This window comes from Leopardus geoffroyi, chromosome B2 (genome assembly GCF_018350155.1).
Source record: "Leopardus geoffroyi isolate Oge1 chromosome B2, O.geoffroyi_Oge1_pat1.0, whole genome shotgun sequence".
NCBI lineage: Eukaryota > Metazoa > Chordata > Mammalia > Carnivora > Felidae > Leopardus > Leopardus geoffroyi.
In genome coordinates this window covers 119,130,467-119,152,789 of record NC_059332.1, presented here as the reverse complement: position 1 = coordinate 119,152,789, position 22,323 = coordinate 119,130,467, and the positions used below count along the sequence as shown (strand labels likewise).

The following is a 22,323-nucleotide window of genomic DNA, read 5'->3' as shown; positions in this document are numbered from 1 at the left end:
GGAAAGGGACCAGAATTCAGACATGATATCTAGAGAAGTAGAAACCATCTTCAGCCCACATATGCTACATGCTAATAATAGCAGCAAAGGAACACAGGAAAGGTCTGGGTCCCAAATGGTGCTGCTGACCCAAGACTGTCTACCTCTGGATGGCCCATTACACGAGGACTTGCTCAAGTCACTGTACATGGTCCTCTTATTTTCTGCAGAACACTAACTGATACCTTTAGTGATCATTTAATCTCTTGAGAAAAAAGAAATCAATGAACAAGGGAATACTCATACAGTGTTGAACATTGAACAGTTAGCAGACTTAGATGCCTGTTGGGCATAGGTAAAAAAGGTAAAATCCTGCTCTTCCGTACTTAATTCTTAAGAATAAGGAAAAATAACTTAATGAGAAATATCTTCTATGAGAACTGATCAATCTCAAAGTTTATCAGAGAAACAATTAAAGAGTGAAATATCTTCATTAATTCTTAATGAATGACACATAGACTCCTAGATCAAGGAGGGCAATACATCCCTATTTTCCACTCCTGGGCCCACAGGAGAAACCACAATCTGTTTTGTTCACTGCTGTGTTCTCTGTACTAAGAGTCCCTGGCAACACGTAGTTATTAAAGAAAAGAACGGCTGGATCCAAGAAGGGATACATGAATAAATAAAGGGAGGAATGAATAAGCAATCATAGCACTCTCTCCTGCTGAGCTCAGACTCATCCTTTTGACCACAGGACTCCAGATATCCACCACCCATCCAAATGAGGCTGGTAAGAAAGCCACATCTTGTTGCCAACTTAGATCTAAACTTAGAGTGTGTAAGTTCAATGGACAAAAAAAAAAAGTGAAAAAAAAATCTACTGGGAAATCTGGGAAGTACTCTGAAAAAAAAAACAAAAAAAAATTTGGCTCACCATAAGGAAAAACTTTAAAATTCCTAAAATTTTAATGGAGTCTTGATGTTCAAAGATGAGTTTAGGTATTTTAAATTCTGAGCAAATAAGGTAACATAAAACAATTATTTCTAAATGCTGAATGACCATAGAATAAGAAAAGATAATTAAAGACAAACATGAATTTTATAATAAAGTCGTATACAGAAAATTAATCTGAAATACTACAGAACTATAACTTTAAGACTAATTTATAACAATGTTAACACTCTGGGAATTATAAATCCAGTTTGGGAACAAGAGTAAATTCATAGCTCAAATAAACCTAGAATTTAGTGGCTATGCCATATGAAGGCATTCGTATGTTTTACATTTTGATCTGTTTTATTGTGTTTAAAAATTTTTTTTTTTTTGAGAGAGACACACGGCACATGCACACGTGAGCATGGGGCGGGGACGGGGGGGGGGAGGGCAAAGACAGAGGGGGCAGAGGTTCCCGAGCAGGCTCTGAGCTAACAGAGAGCCCAACGTGGGGCTCGATCTCACAAACCATGAGATCATGACCTGAGCCAAAGTCAGACGCTCAACTGACTGAGCCACACAGGCACCCCTGGTTTGTATTTTTAACAGACAAGGGTGGTCTTCTCCAGAGATAGGTCATCTCAGAGTATCAGATTTAAAACCGTCCTGCAAAGTTCATGTGAAGTGCATCCTTTCAAAGTACATGCATATTCAAGTTCCGTTTTTGCCCAGAGTAATGTTAGATACAATACACCAATATACTTATATCCGTATTTTCAACGTGTCAGGTAAGCTAACAAAGGCTACTTACCACACAGCCCTCACTGTTGTCAGTCCTGTGAGGCAAAATGAAAGCTAAGGTGTCTAAATCTCCACACTGTGAGGGAGTCTGGAATGTGTTTTTACAACTGGTTAGCACAATGAAGAAGTGAGTCGGGATCAGAATTTCTCGATTACGGATGCGTCTGCTGTTTCTGTAAGATAAGGCAATATTCACTTTAAGAAACAAATAACTATCTTCTTTTTAATGAATACTTCAGGAAAGTATAATTTTAATGCAATGCATCTAAAAATACAATGCAAATAATTAAATGTTAGTATGAAGTTAGTAATTGTGATGCCTCAACATATCCTGCCAGATTGAGACAATGAATTAGAAGACACTCAGATAAACATACACGAAATACTTTTTGTTTTCTATAAGAATTTATTGAACTTCGGATTTCTTTTTTTGCTTCTACCTTAACACATTGGAATGGAGATGCTAAAGAAAAAAAATATGTATCATTCTCAAATACCTACAGCCAAAATTCTAAAGCATTATTGATAAGTATTTTCAACCCTATGCAACTGTGCAGATAGTAGACAGAGAGGAAACTAGTTTGGGATTTTTTTCTGTTCCATCCCCTCCAGAGAAGTCATATGTTTTTACATTTTGATGTAAACTGTGACTCTTCTTTGTTTTAAAGGCATTTCCTTTCCCATCCCAATAACTTCTTTTAAACTGTAGTATATTCTTGAAGAGGTCCCAAGTAACACCTTTACCTCATCGTAATTCTATTTCCTTGGGGCTCAAAGCTAGGTTTGTTTGTTTTTCAGCATCTTTCAAAATTTAAGGTAGTGGGAGCATTGTTTTCAATTTTAGTCTTCTGTGGAGCCATAATATAGAAGATGGATTAAAACAGAGAGCTCTGGTAGAATGCAAAATGTATAAAGTTCTCTTCTTTACCCATTTGTGACCTCTGAGGCAGTTATGTTAGGACCCTTATTCCTCAAGGGATGTAGTTTAAAACAAACAAACAAACAAAAAAAACCCCTGTCATTTTACAAACTAATGTGCTACAGATATATGTGTGTGAAGAGTAATTTCCAAGCCTGCCTGGAAGAACGGTGCTCAGGGAAGAGGTGAATCTCAGCAGATGTTTCAATTTCTTTATCCTGGAGCCTTAATAGCAAAATTGCTTCCAAAACTCATGTTATTTTTTTAAGAAAGATCAAATGGAGGAATCCAGGTGTGCTATTTCGAAGGGACACATGCAACCCCATGTTTATAGCAGCGCTATCAACAATAGCCAAAGTATGGAAAGAGCCCAAATGTCCATCGATGGATGAATGGATAAAGAAGATGTGGTATATACAGACATACAATGGAGTATTAGTCGGCAATCAAAAAGAATGAAATCTCGCCATTTGCAACTATGTGGATGGAACTGGAGGGTATTATGCTAAGTGACATTAGTCAAGAGAAAGACAAAAATCATATGACTTCACTCATATGAGGACTTTAAGAGACAAAACAGATGAACATAAGGGAAGGGAAACAAAAATAACATCAAAACAGGGAGGAGGACAAAACAGAAGAGACTCTTAAATATGCAGAATAAACAGAGGGTTCCTGGAGGGATTGTGGGAGGGGGGATGGGCTAAATGGGTAAGGGGCGCTAAGGAATCTACTCCTGAAATCATTGTTGTACTATATGCTAACTAATTTGGATGTGAATTAAAAAAAAAAAAATGTTCTCCTCCTCTCCTTTATAAAAAACCACTGTTGGTTTTTTTTTTTTTTTCAAGATGGTCACTCCATCTCCCTCTAACCAAAGTTGGGTAAAAGCTGTGACATTCACTCAAGGCCTAAACTTGGACACTATAGATTTATAACCCTGTTGGTTCTTTCAGGATGCCTCTAGCCACAGCACGTGTTCATCTTCTAGCCAGCAGTATGTTAATTAAGACAGTATTTTAACAATCAGCCACACATAGGGATTTTAAACATGGATGTTACCTTCTTGACATACAATGAGTTCAGTGCTTAATCTGAGCTCAAGAATTGCTTATCTAAGCTGCGTGAGAGAGAAACACTCCTTCTTTCCTCCAAAAAACATTTTACTGAACACTGAGCAAAACATCAAAATTAATCAGGTATTTCAAGGGACTCTCAGTGTAATCGGAAATGTCACGTACATCAATATGAATACTATCAGACAGAAAAGGCTCTGGTGACTCAACTGGATGGTAATCCCACTTGACAGCTGTTTTTAAGAGGAAATGAAATATGTCTTACTGCTTCAGGGTCTCTGAGGAATCATAGCATCCATCATAATCAGAGTCAAACACAGGGCCACTGACAACATTGACACCATTTCTTTCTTCTGCATACCTGTGCAGTAGGGTGCCATGAAAATAGTGCCATATAACTGAAACAAGAAGGAAGTCAGTGCAGTTTCAAAAGAATAAGGTGCCATGCTGTTGTGTTACAAAAACTCAACAACCTCATTTGAAATCAGCATCTGTAATAATCAGAGACAAAGTCAAATTTGGCTTCAGTGTTAATGTGAGGCCAAAAATCCATTGCTCAACTTTGGCCTTTGGCAGAACTAATAAACAAATGTTGAATTCAAGACTATTTTGGACATGACTGATGATGTGCATCACCATGAATTTGTGATCACAGACCACCACAAAGCATAAAAAACCATGAACATCAGTAAACAAGGCAGGTTATTCAGATTTATTGTTAATATCTGAACATTCCTTTTGAAATAGTCACAAGTACTCTACATGTAAATTGGAGTAAAAATCTCCTGTATGCTCTATATTGTGAAATCCTATATGTCACTTGAAGTATAAATTTATATTTATCCTTGTAAGAGCCAAATGCTGCGATAATTAATAGTGATGTAAAATCCATACATTTTAAGATCAAAAGCAATTATCGAGAACTTCCAAAAGTTAAATAAGGAAACATACTGAAAGTTTATGTAAATGTTGTAGATTATATTAACTGGATAACTTTCCAAGAAGACTACATACTTTTTCCACCAAAAAATGTCATTTATAGAGATTTAAATACAGAGTAGAATAAATGGTATTGGAATATATCATGATTCTAATAGTTGTAGAACTTTTGTGTATTGGTGTTGTCCAAGTTAAACCGATAAGAATGTATCAGATAGTCATTTAATTTAGAGGGTCAACCTTATTAATATAAACTATACCTATAATACACAGAAATTCATTGAGATTATGAAATATAGGGTTAAAATTTTTTACCTTGAAAACTCTGGTACATTGGCACTATGTTAGTATTAAGCAATGCTTCAGAATATAGTTGACTTGAACCTTTATTTAGTTCTACAAAAAAATAAAAATAAAAAAGACAACTATTTCATTCTTCATGAGTAGCATTAGACATTATATTTTTCATGGGAGTAGCATTTTTAAAAATTAACTATCACCTTAAACCCATAAAAGTTTCCCAGGTACTGGGTCAAGGGAAAAGGCAATGTGCTTGGTCAAGTCCCTTTAAAAAAAGGAAAATAAGTATTTTCTTCCTCAAGATGAATTTAGCAAAGAAACAAAAGCTTAGTAAGAGCCCCAAAATAAACGTGTTCAATTTTTCCCTTATTTGCCTTAGTTCAACTACGATGTATTGTGTGGACAATCTTCTTTCCTTCAACTCTTTTACAGTGAAAGGAAAAAAGAGGATATCTGGCTTCAGCACAACACCTACTGCCCTAAAAAAACATCACAGGACGTCTGCCTCGAAATGCTGTACAAGGCTTCTTTGTATGGATTTTCAGCTTGGATCTGCTCTATTTTCATAAAGCAATTGCCAAGTTCTGACTTGAGACACTTATTCTGGGGACTGGACTGGATACTGAAAGTATTTAAGCACCTGGAGACTTCTGATTTTTGCCTTTTAAGGCCAGCCTCAAAATGTCTTCTCATTAACATACAAATTTGCCACATTAAAAAGAAAACACTTAACCTCAAAAAAAAAAAAAAAAAAAAAAAAAAAGAGAGAGGGAGAGAAAAATCTTCCCTAGTGGCTCTGTCCCCGTAAAGGGCAAGCACACTTGGGCTCTGCCTATTCCTAATTCTTTGACAAATTATTTTTCTTTTTAACAAACAAAATGATATCTCCCTCCTAAGACCCCTGCTGTATCCTTCTGACTCAAGTTTTCTCAAATTCTGTGTAAAAGAAAGGTAGAAAAAATGAAGAATGTCCTATCTACAGTGTCTGCACTAAATCAACTACCCTCCAAACAAAAGCTAAAGGTTTTGTAAAATTTAAGTTTTAGATGCTTTAGAAATTTTCCCCTAAGAGTTATACTTCTCATTCGTGATGATCAACAATAAAAAGATGGTGTCCATTGCCCCAAAAGAAAGAAAAGGAGAAGGAAGAGAGAAAGAAGACCAGGGAAAGGGCAGGTCAGGGAGGAAGAAACTTACGTGGTGGGTAGAGGAACCCGTAACTCAGTTCAGCATTATTTTTATAAAATGAACACTTATGGACAGGATTCAGGGAAATTCGAAGATCCTGGTGGAGACAGTTGGAAAAGTCTTCTGTAGAGAAACTGTCCTGAAAAACAAAATGTAAAGAGCCATGAGGTATCAGGCATATGAAAGAAAAGAAGACGGCTTTATGAAGAGTTGAGGGTGAACCACACCCTACAAGGTCTGTGAACAACACCCTACTTGTCCCTTTAGGTCCTACTCCATTTTCCCATTTTTCTAACAGTGTATTCATCTTTTTTTCTAACTGAAAGGCAACAACTCTTTATACTATTAAGGATATTAGTCATTTGTCATATGTGCAAATATTGGCCTATTATGCTGGGTTCAATATGGGCCTATATGCTGGGGGGACCTGAGCCTATCTTCCAAAGACAACTGCATAGACTTGAAAGCTGGTGCTTGGGGGACCCACTGAATTAACAATGCAGCATGAAAACCTCGGGGGCACTGATGACGGAATTTATGCTGCTTTGATTGTATTACAAAACAGAACATTCAAACCAAAGCAAAGAACACCGTAATTAAGGCATTAAACAATAAATCTGATAGGGACCTACACAATACTGGCTAGACTCCTATATATTACAAAGTCAAGTACAAAACATGTTTGTAGTGTTTGAAGATAGTCGTCAAAATTAGAACAAATTTATGGCTGAAACTTTATGTAAATATGAGAATATGTGGGGGTGCGTAATATATACATATTTTTTTAACATAGACATTACATATATACATGCATACATCCCTACCTTTTTTATTTACCTTTCTCAGTGAGTATTAACAATAGTTTTATTTTTTAAATCCAACTGCTAGACTCAACTAAGCTCTCTCAAATCCCCTTTCTCTCCCTTAAGGGCTTCCTGTAGCTTGCCAGGCATTCGGTCTTTGAAAATTTGGTCAGACTAGTTTAAAACTTTAATTTGATCAAAATCTAAATCTCATTCCCTCCCCCCTTCTCTCTTTCAAGGCCTATCTTCTGCTTCTCTTTCTACTACAGCAGCCAGGGGACAGGGATGAGGGGGAATGGCGGTCTTATTCTGGGATATTCCATACCACGTCTACCCACAACTCCTTTCAAGGGCTTCCTGTGGTCTGGGAGGTGGACGGGATCCCCAGCCTCTCTGTAGTTTGATTTGAGGATCTTCCCATAGGTGTTACACACTGAAAAATTACTGAGTTTTAATGGCCTTCCCCATCAGTGAGGACCCACTAAGGTGAGTACAGCCAAGGAAAGTCCTTATACTCATACATCTATGCATTTAGAGACGAATACTTGCGACTGACTGCAAAACTGATTACATAAGTTAGAATCATAAAACATGAAAACAAACAAACAAACACAAGGCAAGGGAGACACTTTCATGCACATTCCTCATTTCCCAGAAGAAGAAATTTGCTCGGAGTCTCAAAGTCACAGAGCTAGAATCAGAACTTAATTCCTGCAACTCCCAATTCAGTGATCTCCTAATTTAGGAACTGATTATGAAACCAAGATTAGTTTGGCCCAAATTTACCATGCTTTTAATGTTCTGCTTAATGATAATTAATGAAATAATCACACGTAGCTAGAGGGGCGACCAATACTTGCATTTCTGTCGACAGTGTAGGATGTCCAAAGGGGCATCAGGATGTCATGGCTGTAAGCACTCACAAACCGGTGCTGGTAAAGAAGGCAAACTGTGCTGTCCCTCTGGAGAACTCTGGGTCTTCCATAGGGTACAGTGCCACGCTTAATAACCTTCTCTTGGGTCATAGGGGAAAAATGAAACCACCGTTCAAACAAACTTACTGTGAACTATATGATAATACATAATGATAACATTCATCTAATTCTTTCCTCTCCTTAAGACCCTATTGAAAAATTATTTTTTACTACAAAAAAAAAAACACAAACAAATTACAAAGAGCAGAACCATAAATGATTTAGAAAACAAAAGGGATTCACCACAGTTTTTGCCTATGAAGATTCTGAGAGATCAGTGTAATATCAAGATCTCACAAAGGGACACTGTGAAATTGCTAGAAATTTCAGCAAATAGGTCTTAAATAATATTACTAAAATTCTTTAATATTACTTTAATGACTTATTCTTTAGAGCAAATCTCCAGAAAGAAAAATTTGAGGATGATGTATATGCTTGGAAAACAAAAATTCAGAACTGAAATTATGAGATAAAGCTGAATGAAACAGTGATAGTATATATACCGTTTACTGCGCTTTTTCCAAGCATCAAGTGCTTTGTAGAGTCCTTTGTAGACATCGTCTAATTGAATTCTTAAATAGTCCTATGAATTAAGGTTATATGTCCATTGTACAGATGAGAATACAGCAGTTTACAGGGAATAAATACTTTTCCAATGGACATACAGTTCCTAAGCTCATATTCAAACACAGATCTACTCAATTCCAAAAGTGTCATCTTTCACTATGCTTTGTCACCATGGGCCATCAAAGATTTCTCTAAACATGTACAGAGATTTTATATAGGCAAATTCAATTTGGGAATAATGTAGTATTCACCTTTTTATTCCAGAAGGAAAAAACTGAGCCAAGTAACTTAAGGATCAGAGACTACATCAAAGTGTATCAGAGATCATATCAAAGTGACACTGAGCATCCAAGTCCCAGCTGACAAATGTTCTCAGTTGTCTGTGTATTAAATATGCTTAATTTTCACTCAAAAGTTATGAAGAGGGGCACTGGGATGGCTTAGTCAGTTAGGCGTCTGACTCTTGATTTTGGCTCAGGTCACGATCTTAGGGTCATGGGATCTAACCCTGCATGGAGCCCCAAAGTCTATGCCCAGCATGGAGCCTAATTAAGATTCTCATTCTCTTTCTCTGCCTCTCCCAGCTTACACTCTCTCTCCCAAAAAAAAAAAAATTTATGAAGAAATAACTTTAGATAAATCAATCAACTTATACTCTCCTGTAATTAACTAAGAACCAGGTGAGATAGAAATTTAACAGTATTTTCAATGGAAATCTGAGGGTCTCTTATAAACTTATAAAAATCTCCAAAACCTCAAACCACCTCAACTCTGTTCATAAAGAGTTTTTCAGCTTCCACTAAATGCATGATGCGCTGTAACTATCCCTTCCTTCCTTATGACTAGCAGTCTAGACTGTTGAGCAAGGACATTGCCATGTTTCATCAGGTCGTCCTCCCCTACTACCTTTATGTTACTGGCTATTCTCAGCTAATGTCCCCAGACCAGTTTTCTGTGGTTGACACTGTTGAGAAAAAGCCTGTTTCCACATTCCGAGCTCAAGAGTAAGGATGCCTTCCTTACCTTCTGCCACAGTCAAATTCAACTGTATCTCAAAATCCACAACTGGCAAAACCTAAAAGTTAATAACACTATTTTAAGCAATGAGAGACATGTTTTTTTTTGTTTTGTTTTGTTTTGATATGTGTTTTAATTTTGTAACAATTTCTACAGCCTCATTGTTCCATCGTGGGACAATGATAAAACCATCTTGTGCAAGTGAAAGTTATTTTTTTTGAGGAAGAAGATAAAAATTCGGATGACAGCTGCAAGAAGACAAAATTGTTACATAAGCACAACACTATCAATGAAAAATAAGAATTGCTGTTTTATCATTTTTATCCCTACTCTGACAGTCTTTCTACGAGCCTAAAACAAAACGGAAGGCATAAAATCAACTGTTCCCCAAATCTCTATGTTCATGGACACTATCAATTTTGTTCACTTGTTATCACAAATGTTTATCTTCTTAAAACTATATGTTAAGATAGGAGTAAAAAGAAAACAGTGCCAGGGCGCCTGGGTGGCTCAGTCCATTAAGCGTCCAACTCTTGGTTTTGGCTCAGGTCATGATCTCATGGTTCATGAGACCGAGCCCTGCATCAGGCTCTGCATTGACAACTTGAAGCTTGCTTGGGATTCTTTCTCTCTCTCTGCCCCTCCCCCATTTGCACTGTTTCTGTCTCTCTCAAAATAAATAAACTTAAAAAGTAAAGTGCCATATATCCTTTTCTTGCCAAAAAATGTTATTTTGCCTCTAAATTTAAGATGAACTGAGGGGTACCTGGGTGGCTCAGTCAGTTAAACATTGGACTCTTGATTTTGGTTCAAGTCATAATCTCACAGGTTCCTAGATTGAGCCCTGCATTGTCAGTGCAGGGCCTGCTTGGGACTCTCTCTCTCCCTTCCCCAGTTCACTCTCTCTCTCTCAAAATAAATACACATTAAAAAATACTTTAAAATAGACTGAGATACAGTTTAGGAAAAGAATACTGTGACTGGTTTATAATCAAGACCTCACTGCTAGGACAGTAGCACAGATTCCATGATTCAGGATGCTCCAGAACTTAGCTGGACTTCTCCCAACCTGAACCCAAGTCAAGCCACAGCACCAAGGGATAAAAACAGAAGTGAGGGCTGCCTGGGCAAAGTTAAGCATCCGACTTCAGCTCAGGTCACATCTCACGGTTCGTGGGTTTGGGCCCTATGACAGGCTGTGCATTGACAGTGTGGAGCCTGCTTCGGATTCTCCGTCTCCCTTCCTCTCTGCCCCTCCCCTGCCTGCACTCTCTCTCTCTCAAAAATAAATAAATAAAAATTAAAAAGTATGTGAAAATGCAAAAACCAGGAAGAGGAAAAATAAATTATAAAAGGGGTGCACGTGCGTGCTTACTTGGAATTAAACATAAATATATATTTATGCTCACTTATACATTTTAATTTGATTATGAAGTGTTTCTTTTTTTTTTTTTTTTTTTAAATTTTTTTTTTCAACGTTTATATTTATTTTTGGGACAGAGAGAGACAGAGCATGAACGGGGAAGGGGCAGAGAGACAGGGAGACACAGAATCGGAAACAGGCTCCAGGCTCTGAGCCATCAGCCCAGAGCCCGACGCGGGGCTCGAACTCACGGACCGTGAGATCGTGACCTGGCTGAAGTCGGACGCTTAACCGACTGCGCCACCCAGGCGCCCCGATCATGAAGTGTTTCTATAGCACATGCTATGCAGAGGGTGCTGCAGAATCACACAAACTGGGCTACACTTTTTGTCAATACTTACAGAGGGATCACATGAACAGTCAAGGTTATGTCTGGGCGTTCTTGTGAAGGGGCACTGTGCCAGGGGGTGGGCTTCTTTGGGATGCGTTGGGGTGTAAACAGGATTCTTTAGAAGGTGGTTAAGACTTCCATGAGTTCCATTATTAGGAGCAGGTGACAAATTCAGTAAATCTGCATAATGCCAAGAAAGGTAAATGGTTACCTCGAGGTTTCAAAATCAAATAAATGGTAGACTTACACTATTTTTATCTTTTTAGAACTAAATGTATGTAAGGCTTCTTTACTCTCTACCTAAAATAAAACTATAAAACTCTCTTGAATTTGAGAGCATTTAGGACTATGCTATTGTTTCTTTTTTTTTTAGTATATATGCTGCCGAAGCAAGCACATGACTATGCTATTCTTAATGGAATTACTGATATTCTGCTGTACGTCTCTAACGAAACTTCTGAAGTTTAAAGTGTATAATAACTATAGTTACCACCATTGCATACTAATGTCAATCACTGTGCCAATATATTTTTCTTAATTAATCCTCAAAACAATTTAATAAGTTATTGTCAACATCTGGTAGATGAATAATCACAGTGCTTTTCAAGGCCTCAAAGCTACTAATGTAGTAAGACCTACGCTTCAAAACCAGCTTTGTCTGAGTCTAAAACTCCTGCTCTTGGGGCGCCTGGGTGGCTCAGTCGGTTGAGTGTCCAACTTCAGCTCAGGTCACGATCTCGCGGTCTGTGAGTTCGAGCCCCGCGTCGGGCTCTGGGCTGATGGTTCAGAGCCTGGAGCCTGCTTCCAATTCTGTGTCTCCCTCTCTCTCTGCCCCTCCCCCATTCATGCTCTGTCTCTCTCTGTCCCAAAAATAAATAAACGTTAAAAAAAATTAAAAAAAAAAAAGAAAAGAAAAGAAAACTCATGCTCTTGATAATAACAATAGCAAACACTTAAACAGTAAAGCACTTAGGATATGGCTGGCACTGTTTTAAGTGCTTTAGGATATATTAATTCATTTGAGTGTATAGGCCCCCACTGAAAGAATCATACTCAGGACATATTTAAGGTTTTGCAAATGTCTAGTATCATTATCAGAAAAAGGAAGTAATACTTAAAACATAATATCCAACCATAAAGGTATTAATTAAGAAAGTACAGAGTAAGTCAGTAATATATCTAATGGGTCCTCTTCCATTTCTACAACTGTGATATTGTCGTCCATTCAACTATTATTGCTACCAGAGGTTCTGCCTCTTTTGTGTTCCCTTCACAGACTCCAAACTCTTTCCCGGGCTTCCACCTGACGCCTGAGTCGATTGTCGTATCATTAAGCCGAAGGCCTGGCAAACTGCTAGGCATTCGGGATGTACAGACCTCACAGCTCTGGGTGTTGCAGTTTACCTGTGTGCAAACCCGTGGAAGAGACACCAGTAATCAGATGGCAATGATCCACATATTTTTTTCAATGACTCTGGGTCAGGAAGGTGAAAGGTAAAAATGTGATCTGTCTCACATCATTATCATCTCTACAGAGATGCCCACCATGTGACTTACTTTTCATAATCCTATTCCAGCTCTGTTTTCAGAAGAAATGAAAGAAGCCTGTTCACACTTACCACACATTAAATTATAGACTTCAATACTTTCAAAAGAGTCAACTTCGATGCTGTGCTTGAAGCCAGGTCCATAGCCGATAAAGAGAGCCTAGATTGGCCAGAAAAGTTAACAGTTTATCAGTTCATATCAGCTATGCATGCAGCTGGTGAAAAAAATTATTTTATATTATCCATATTGTACATATATAAACTGGTTATGTTAAGATATCAGAAAAATACCGTGCCCACAGGCTTCATAGGATATGGTGTTAACCCCTGTTGCACATGTAATCTAAGGACATGTAGGATACTTCTCTCAGCTTTACTGTGATTCTGACTTGACAGTCAGAAGAGAATAGATGATGAAATTGTTTCTCATCTGTGAAATGGGATATAAATGTCACTCTGCCCACCCTACACAGTGCTGTAGGGATCAAATTAAATAACTGTTGTGCGTATATTTTGAACTTTTAAATTGCTAGATGAATGTAAGGCATTACCTTCATTTAGAACAAGTATGATATCTTTTCTCCTCTTAAATCACCAGCTTTCATTTACTGTGAAAGCAATATTCTTAACGGAACACAAACATATGCAAAATGATTATTAGAAATTTAGTATGAGGTATAAGTCATATAATACGTCATACATGCCTGAAACATGAATATTTTAACAAATTCTATTAATACCATGCTCAAAATAAAATGACTATATGCAATCATATGCTTCATTAATTCTCATCCAAGACATGTAAGCACAATCCGTGTTTCTAAATCTAAACTTTGAGAGCTTGTTTGGAGGTTCTAGCAGGGGAGCGCAGCTACTCGTATACCCTTGACCAAAGAACGGTCCTCCTCTATCGGGGAAGGTCGTCCTCTTCGACCGAGCACTGGGTGTTGTATGGAAACCAATGTGACAATAAATTTCATATTTAAATAAATAAGTAAATAAATCTAAACTTTGTATATCAGTTTTTCTTCAGATACAAACTACTATTTTTTTAAGTATATCAGATTTACTTACTTGCATATTTGAAAATATATTGTCAGAACCATGGAATCCAATTCCACAATGCTTCCTTTCTGCAGGATTCCTAATTTTGACATAGTATGAATTAATGATGTGAAGTCTATTCATAGTGCAAAATTTAAAGTCACATTATTTCTGCTAATCAAGAATAAGTAACTATTTTGTTAAACAAACCAAAAAATGGTAAACAAAACCACCTGGCTTTGCAAAGCAGTAGGAGGCCACCCTTATCTTTTATTTTGCAGACAAATCAACCATAAATGCAGGTTGGCATAGAGGAAAAAAGCCACTAGCACTGACACAAAACTAGTTTTGAACCCTGACTATGCTATTTGCTAGCTGTGACACTGGCCATGTAGTTATCTTATCTTCGTTTCAATCTTGTTGTATTGGGTTGTCTGTACAAATTAAATGGCTTAGCCTAAAGCAATCTTTGGAATATAGATGTTCATAGAATATTGGTTCTCCCATGAAGGCAAGGACCATCCCTTCTTTCAATGTTTTTCTTCCAAACACGAAAAGCACAGCCCTCTAGTAGAAGTAGAGACAGTGAAACTCTTAAAGTGAATCCTGGTTCATTGCTTAGGTTTTGTTTGACAGGGTTATTTATTGTCCCTGGCTTCCCGGCAACCATCCAAAGAGTTAATTATCAGGTTTTGAGATATTAACAATATTAACCATCCAAATAATTCTCCAACACATCAATAAACTGAGCTGAAAAAACAACTTTGTAAAATGAAGAAAGCAATTGCTCATTATCATAAAGAGGTTTTACCAATTATTCGCTGGATCTGAAGGTATTATTAGGATAACTGTAATGTGCAGAAGAGATAAGAGCGGCAAGTGGTAACACCAACATGGAACATAAATAATCAATATGGATGTGGGCAGAGGAGTGGCTCTCAGCTGGGGGTGGATGGCCCTCCCCAGGGAACCCTATAGCAATGTCTGCAGACATTTTTGGTTGGCTCAACTATGGAAAGGGTGCTTTTTCATCTAGTGGGTAGAAGCCAGGGATGCTTTCAAACATCCCACAGTGCACAGGACAGCTCTCCACAACAAAGAATGGTCTGACCCCAAAAGGTCAATCCTGGGTTGAGAAGCCCCAGGACAGAGTGAAGAGAATCATCTGTGCACAGTTTTCATACAACAACACTGTTCAAAAGGGCCCAATGGTTACACGGAATGACTAACATATCAGGTGAGGTTTACCTGGAAACCATCAGAACTTACAATGCAAGTTGCCACTGAGGATCCAAATAGAATGTCAAGGGCTCAATCCTGTCGTTTTTGGCAAAGTGCAAACGCTTCGGTAAGAAATGCTTGAGGTAAGGTTTGAAGTGCTGGTTTGGCTCCCGGCACTGATATTACAGAAGGTAAAGAAAAACTCTTATTTCGATATTTTCTTAGATGTAAACTTCTCTTGAGACTGTATTCTAATTCCGTAAGATTTTTTTTCTATCAAAAATTTTACCAGTCTGCTCAGTAAGTCGCAGGTGCAAAAATAACGGAGTCCCTCTATTCCCAACGATTCAATATTCGTATTTTTTACAGGAAATCATAATTGCTACATAAAAAAAAAAACTAAAATTCTTAGACTATGCCATTCATTAATATTTGGGTTACTATCGATGATGCCATTTCCAAACATTCTTATAACTGCAATGGTAATCATTTTCTTCAATATTTAAAACACTTCGGGACCCCTGAGTGGCTCAGTCGGTTAAGTGTCTGACTCTTCGTTTCAGTTCAGGTCAGGATCTCACAGTTTTGTGAGCTGGAGCCCCATTCACACTGTGCAGAGACTACTTGGGATTCTCTCTCTCCCTCTCTCTGTCCCTCCACTGCTTGTGTGCTCTCTCTCTCTCAAAACAAATAAACTTTAATAAATAAATAAAACATATCAAGTAAAAAAATGTACTATAGATAACTCATCACCAAGTCAAGAATTTATTTTTTAAATGGGCATAAAAGGATTGGCAGGAAATATATAACAATGCCAACAGTACCTATGCTGAGATAGCTATAGACTTTTTCCCTTCTATTTTTTCCAATTATTTCTTTACTGTTATAAAAATTAATTGATGACAATAAATGAATTCTTAAAAACTTTCAATGCTGGTTTATTGGGGTGTGTCCTTAAAAATCTTTAAAAACTATAGGGCGTTTAGGGGCGCCTGGGTGGCGCAGTCGGTTAAGCGTCCGACTTCAGCCAGGTCACGATCTCGCGGTCCGTGAGTTCGAGCCCCGCGTCGGGCTCTGGGCTGATGGCTCGGAGCCTGGAGCCTGTTTCCGATTCTGTGTCTCCCTCTCTCTCTGCCCCTCCCCCGTTCATGCTCTGTCTCTCTCTGTCTCAAAAATAAAATAAACGTTAAAAAAAAAAATAAAAAAAAAATAAAAACTATAGGGCGTTTAAATGTTGGCCCACATACTCAAAAATTCTAATGCTAAAAAATCCCAAGAACAGATACTGAACTTTTTTTCTAAATATATATTAAAACTAACAATAAGTAAATAATGGAAAAATAAATACACTCACGGAAAGATTTCTGGCAAGGTCTTCATAATCAACTGAAGGGGGACAAAGATAAGAATTAATCATGGATGTTATGCTACAATTAGAAATAAAAATAAAACAAAAATGTTGAATGTCAGACTCAAACTCTGTATCTAAATAACAAAGCAGGTTCCAAACAGCTTATTTAAACCATTATATATTAGTGGTTGGTAGGAATGAGACAGATCTTTAGGAACCACCCCATGCCTGTGAAATCATGTCGTACTGTTAAATGAAGAGACAAGTTAAGGAATATCTATGTATCCATCCATCTGTTCATCCATATGTGTGTCCATTCACCTGGCCATCCATAAATATGACCATGCATCTAGATCTAGTATGATTTCATGTGTAAAAATTTAAAAAAAAATAGTGTTTTATATACGCATAGCAGATATCTGGGAAGACATTCCAAGCCTAACAGTGTTTAATCTCTAGAGAGAGGAAATGAGGTGTGAATTAGGGAGATTTAAGGAAACTGTTACTTTTTATTTTATATATTTTGATATTTGGTAACTCCAGAATTTCCAAATAAAAAGGACACTGGAGAACGTAGAAGAGAGAGCAGGTAGATAGTTTTGTAACTGAATTTGCATAGCAAGACCACACAGATTTACGTAGTGTCTTCTGTGCTACAAATCAATATATGTCTAGATTTCCAAAGATTCTTCTAGCCATACTTTATACAAGTTTGAAAAAAAATTTCAGATACAATAAATGTTTTGTATATATATTTCATGTATGTATATTGATAAATAAATATAGATATTTTTGCCTTAATTTGGGAAACAGAGGCCTAATGAGAGAAGGTTAAAGCTTAGGCATTCCATACTAAACATCTCTGGGCACTGCCTCTGCCTATAGGGTTTTATAACAGGTTTTATAACAATTGTATACGACTTTTAAGCAGGCTATAACAGAGGTGCAAACAGTTAGGAAATGCACTTGACTTGCAAAAGAATTAACATTTAAAAAATTTCCTTGGCAATTTGGGTTGCACATGTGGTCAACACAGAATTGAAATTTCTTCTTCTCTGTTTATGAAACACATTCTCACTGTGTTTTAGAATGGTAAAAGAAAGTCATTTCTGAGGACAGAAACCAGCTGTTTATGGAATTATAAGAATTACAGAATTTCCTGCATTCCTCCTTGTGACAGAATATTATTTTATAACAGCTCTAAGTTATTTTAATGGAATGTCATTAATGAAACTTGAATAAATGCAGATGAACTTTTCTTTTAAGTTTTGTTTTGTTTTTTGTTTTTGTTTTTATTTTTAGTACAAGTAATCTCGAACCCAATACAAGTAAAACACACACTACGACATAAAAATGTACTGAGCACACACACATAATATGCTTAGCAACAAAAAACAAAAATAAGTGGTTAGATCTATGTCTTGAATAAAATCCCTTTGGGTGCAGAAGACCTGCATTGGAGATTTAATCATGCAAAGGAAATTAACTTGATGCACTTTAGTGTGGAGATACAATAATTTAGAGGAATATATTCAGAATGTAATCACATTCAAAGTTAGCGTCCATATATACTTACATGAAAAGTACTTATCCGGGACATCAGAGGGTCTCAAGCGAGCGGCAGGTCCATATACAACTTTAATATTTTTAACATCTCCCAAATATTTATTCAGATACACATATTTCTTGCAACTGCCTTGTTCCATGCCTAGGAGAAAAAATTCCCAAACATGTTATAACTTCAATAAAGAATTTCACACATAGAAGAGAATTTCCTTCACTTCCAGAATTTAATTCAATAAATATGTGCTCAGTGCTCATGTGAGTTAAACATCTAGTAGGTAAGACACAGAACTTCAACTGTATCCACCATTTCACTTAAAAAAAAATCTTTTCCCCTTCATCCACAATTACGTTATTGTTTCTTCTAATTTAGGTAGGTGAGGAGGAATATCACAGCTTCAGACCAAATAGCAAAGCTTAGTTGTTTTCATAAGATCACCTAGAATAGTAACTGGTATTATAAAATTCTCAGTCTCATTCCAGAACTGCATTTTCTTTGGAACAAAACTTCTTACAGCTATTTCTAGAAATAGCTTTTAGCAATTATTTCTGACACAAACAATAACAACAAGAAAAAAAAAACAAACGAAAAGGGCATGTTTTCTATTTTCTTGTACATTGATTGCTTCTGCACTCTCAAGGCTGTTACACAAACATGTTCTAAAGGCCAAATAAGTAAAAAGTGAAATTAACATAGTGCTAACATTAATACATACTGCTTCTAAAATCAGATTTTTATGCTAAATAGAAGATGTACATAATAATGTATTCATTAAATCTAAAATTATTACACTACATTTACCAAAATTAAACATTAAAAAACTTTTTTTAACTTTTCAAAATTCCTGGTACAAACCTTCCTCAAATCAGGAAATGGGTGCATTATCATTGATAGCTGTGAATTCTGTGCTTTACTTGTACTTTATATTTTATATGATTTTTTCCTAAACATTTTCCACAACAAACTACATTAAAAAAAAAACAACAACAAAGAATTAACTGTAACAATCAAAATAAATAATGAAACAATAACCAGTCAAGGAACCCTTTTTTGGGGCACCATTTAACCTGAAGGGTAAATGATGAAAATTCAGGTTACCATGATCTGAAACAAGGATGAGGTTCAGGCACTGATGCAAGTTCAGCTCCTTTAGACCGTCCATCAGCATGCCAACCATGTTGTCAACCCTCTGCAAAGCTCTGATGACCTAAGAAAGGGAAGCAATTTCATGTGATGGATTCCATATTAACGGCTATTTCTGTGTAAAGCTATCTCTGTTCATAAAGGAAAAGTTCAGTGGATGCAACTACTATGATGAACTACATATGATTTGCATTAGGCTAAGACAAGCCAGGTAAGACAGTGCCCATTAATAAAAAGAAGGGCCCAAATCCCGTACATGCTCAATCCTAAGTACTGGAAATGTCACTAGCCGACCTGATCGTCTAAATTGCCAAAAATGTTAAAATTATTCATGAAATGCTTTATAGTTCATTATGTTTGATTTTTAAAACTAGAACTCCTAGGGTGTGCCTGGATGGCTCAGTCAGTTAAGCCTCCAACTTTGGCTCAGGTCATGATCTCACGGTTCGTAGGTTCGAGCCCCATATCGGGCTCTGTGTTGACAGCTCAGAGCTTGGAGCCTGCTTCCGATTCTGTGTCTCCCTCTCTCTGCCCATCCCCACTCACACTCTGTGTGTGTCTCTCTCTCTCAAAAATAAATAAACATTGACAAAAATGTTTTAAATTTGAACTCCTAGGAACCCATTATTTCCTTGCAAACTGCATGTATTTTGCACACATCTATCACGAGGACAGACTAGCAAATAGTTTTAGTAACTTGCTTTTGACATTTCTCTTTTCGGCTCTCCTTGCAAAACCAGGAAAATTCTTTGCAGCTCTACATGTGCTTTCTGTAATGTATCAAATCAGTCTTATCTCTATAGTCAATTTATTCCACTGTAATAATGAAACAACCTCCTTCAATATGGTCTTTCATTCAAAGTCACCCAAGTAATGCAAGTTGGAGTTTTTAAGTATTAAAATCAAGTGGGTTTTGATGTGCCAGTAATTTTAGAATTTAACAGAGTTTACAAGCTGGGGACGATGATACAAAAATTCTTGAATGAAGAATTCTTGAATGAAGATGAATCACAAAAATAGTCCTTTGGAAAATCTTCAGTGAAATTAGAAAGGCAGCACCGATTTCATAATTTATATGAGCTGATAACCAAACAATTACAAAATGATCCTCAGACTTCCTTGTAGCCAGACTGACCTAGACATGAGTTGTGTCAGTGAATTTAGTGAAAGAATAAAAATTACACTAGCATCTGGTCAATTGTCAAACCAAGATAACACTGACACAAAACTTTTCCCTGTCACCAATTATGACCCAGTCACCTATTGACCATGTGTCTTCCTTACCCCACCTCTAAAGAGCAAAGCAAGGGCACACAGAATTACTAACTATATTAGAGCTGCTGGAGATGTTAGGAGCCAATAGACATGTTAGGATAGGCTCTGGTCTGGACTCTGTGCTAAAGAGACTTTGAGGCTCACAAACTATGCAGACTAGGGTGAAATTCTAGCTATTCCTAGTCTTTTATCTCTTACAGTCATATGGGGGAAAAGATAACAAGGATTCTGAGATTAGGGACCCTGGCTATACCTCTTCTTCCTTTCACCATGACCACCAATATTCGTAGATCCTTACTCCCTGTTTCTTTTCAGATCTTGGGTCACAGATAAAATATGCGGCATAAGGGAAGTCAGCTTAGAAGTACAAGGAAAGAAGCTCAAATCGTTTTCTGTTCCAATGCTTCCTCTGCTCCAAGATATAAAAATTCTATGGCCGCACAAAAACTGAAAGCAGTATTTGATCTTTCAAAGCACTATACCGATTACAAACCTAGCCAGGGGTTGGCTAAGTTCCTAAAAGGGCATCAGGTCAAGTAAGATCTCATGTTGACAGCCTTAGTACATGAGCCATTTCCCCATCTCTAACTTCCTAGTAACTGTTCAATAAAACCATGGTTGTTTGAAATTTTCTATAGTGTTGACAAAATCTCCTATTCTTTAATGCCCAAGCTCTGTTGTAAGCATGATCTCAGAGGTCAGAGCTAGATCTCCTAAGGTGGAGAGATCATAGTAGGCTTCTTGTGTTATTTGACTAATTCTCCTATATTTACATAGAAAATTGAGCACTGGATGCCATATGTAAGAGAGGAATCACTGGGTTCTACCTCTGAAGCCAAGACTACACTGTATGTTAACTAACTTGAATTAAGAAGAAAAAAAACAAAACTTAGGGGTGCCTGGGTGGCTCAGTCAGTTAAGCATCCAACTTCGGCTCAGGTCATGATCTCACAGTTCGTGAGTTCAAGCCCCACGTTGGGTTCTGTGCTGACGGCTCAGAGCATGGAGCCTGCTTCGGATTCAGTGTCTCCCTCTCTCTGCCCCCCTCCCTTGTTCGTACTCTGCCTCTCTCTCTCAAAAAAAATAAATAAATAAATAAATAAATAAACAAATAAACATCAAAACAAGAACTAAAAAAAAAAGAAAAAAAAGAAACCAGTCTATGGACAGGCCAGAACCCTGGCTACCTGAACCTTTGCTATCCACACTCTTGTTTCTCAAACACAGAATAAAATAAGTCAAGATTTAAAAAAAAAAAAAAAAAAAGAAAGAAAGAAAGAAAGAAAAAAAGAAAATTGGAGTCTTACCCATTTACAAAACTTCCAAAGACCCTTAGTTTTTAAGCCAATGTAGGGATAAATGTAGTGGATAAAGGCTTTGGAAATGAGAATATGGAATTTAATTTACCATCAGTTCAACTGAGCACTGTGGAAAGTATAGACAAGACTACTGTTATTTTTACTAGAGTGCATCCTTTGGTTTAGTTAAAATTGTGCTTACTACTCTTCCCAGAATCATGGAATCTTGCTAGAATTGTCTAGAAACCTGCTTCAAAGCAGGTTTAGCTACATGACACCAGGTTTCATGAAGTAATCACTGATAAAAAGGTACTTACCTCACTGCTGACTGGTCCATATGAATGACCTGAAGAATCTGGTTCTTCTAAATACAGAGTGTAAAAGTGTGGTCTAAATCAAACAGCATCAAAATGTAATATTTTATAAACACATTGTAAAACAGAATGGAAAGAATAATTTAACAATTGATAGTGATTAAAAAGTCTACAACACTGGGGTAACATTTCTAATCTTTCTGAGAAATAATTTGCAGATTTGGAGTTCTTCAAAATGGTAGCCATAAGAGCTCCCTAAAGAGTTTATTTGGATATAAAATGCCAGAGCCAACTGCAAAGTTTTCTTGCTGC

The 22,323-nt window shown here is 37.0% G+C and overlaps 1 protein-coding gene across 1 annotated transcript in view; it reads right to left on the bottom strand.

Moving 5' to 3' along the window:
• ENPP1 (ectonucleotide pyrophosphatase/phosphodiesterase 1) overlaps nucleotides 1–22,323 on the bottom strand; it is a 74,229-nt gene that overhangs the window by 5,661 nt on the left and 46,245 nt on the right. Inside the window, exons 11-24 of the mRNA XM_045499636.1 lie at nucleotides 22,015–22,087; nucleotides 19,080–19,188; nucleotides 17,994–18,125; nucleotides 16,421–16,452; nucleotides 15,115–15,242; nucleotides 13,876–13,945; nucleotides 12,874–12,961; nucleotides 11,265–11,434; nucleotides 9,507–9,558; nucleotides 7,803–7,957; nucleotides 6,149–6,278; nucleotides 4,967–5,047; nucleotides 3,978–4,110; nucleotides 1,728–1,890 (exon numbers count right to left, since the gene is read on the bottom strand). Of these exons, the coding sequence (XP_045355592.1) occupies nucleotides 1,728–1,890; nucleotides 3,978–4,110; nucleotides 4,967–5,047; nucleotides 6,149–6,278; nucleotides 7,803–7,957; nucleotides 9,507–9,558; nucleotides 11,265–11,434; nucleotides 12,874–12,961; nucleotides 13,876–13,945; nucleotides 15,115–15,242; nucleotides 16,421–16,452; nucleotides 17,994–18,125; nucleotides 19,080–19,188; nucleotides 22,015–22,087 (1,516 nt within the window). The remainder of the gene's footprint in view (nucleotides 1–1,727; nucleotides 1,891–3,977; nucleotides 4,111–4,966; nucleotides 5,048–6,148; nucleotides 6,279–7,802; nucleotides 7,958–9,506; nucleotides 9,559–11,264; nucleotides 11,435–12,873; nucleotides 12,962–13,875; nucleotides 13,946–15,114; nucleotides 15,243–16,420; nucleotides 16,453–17,993; nucleotides 18,126–19,079; nucleotides 19,189–22,014; nucleotides 22,088–22,323) is intronic.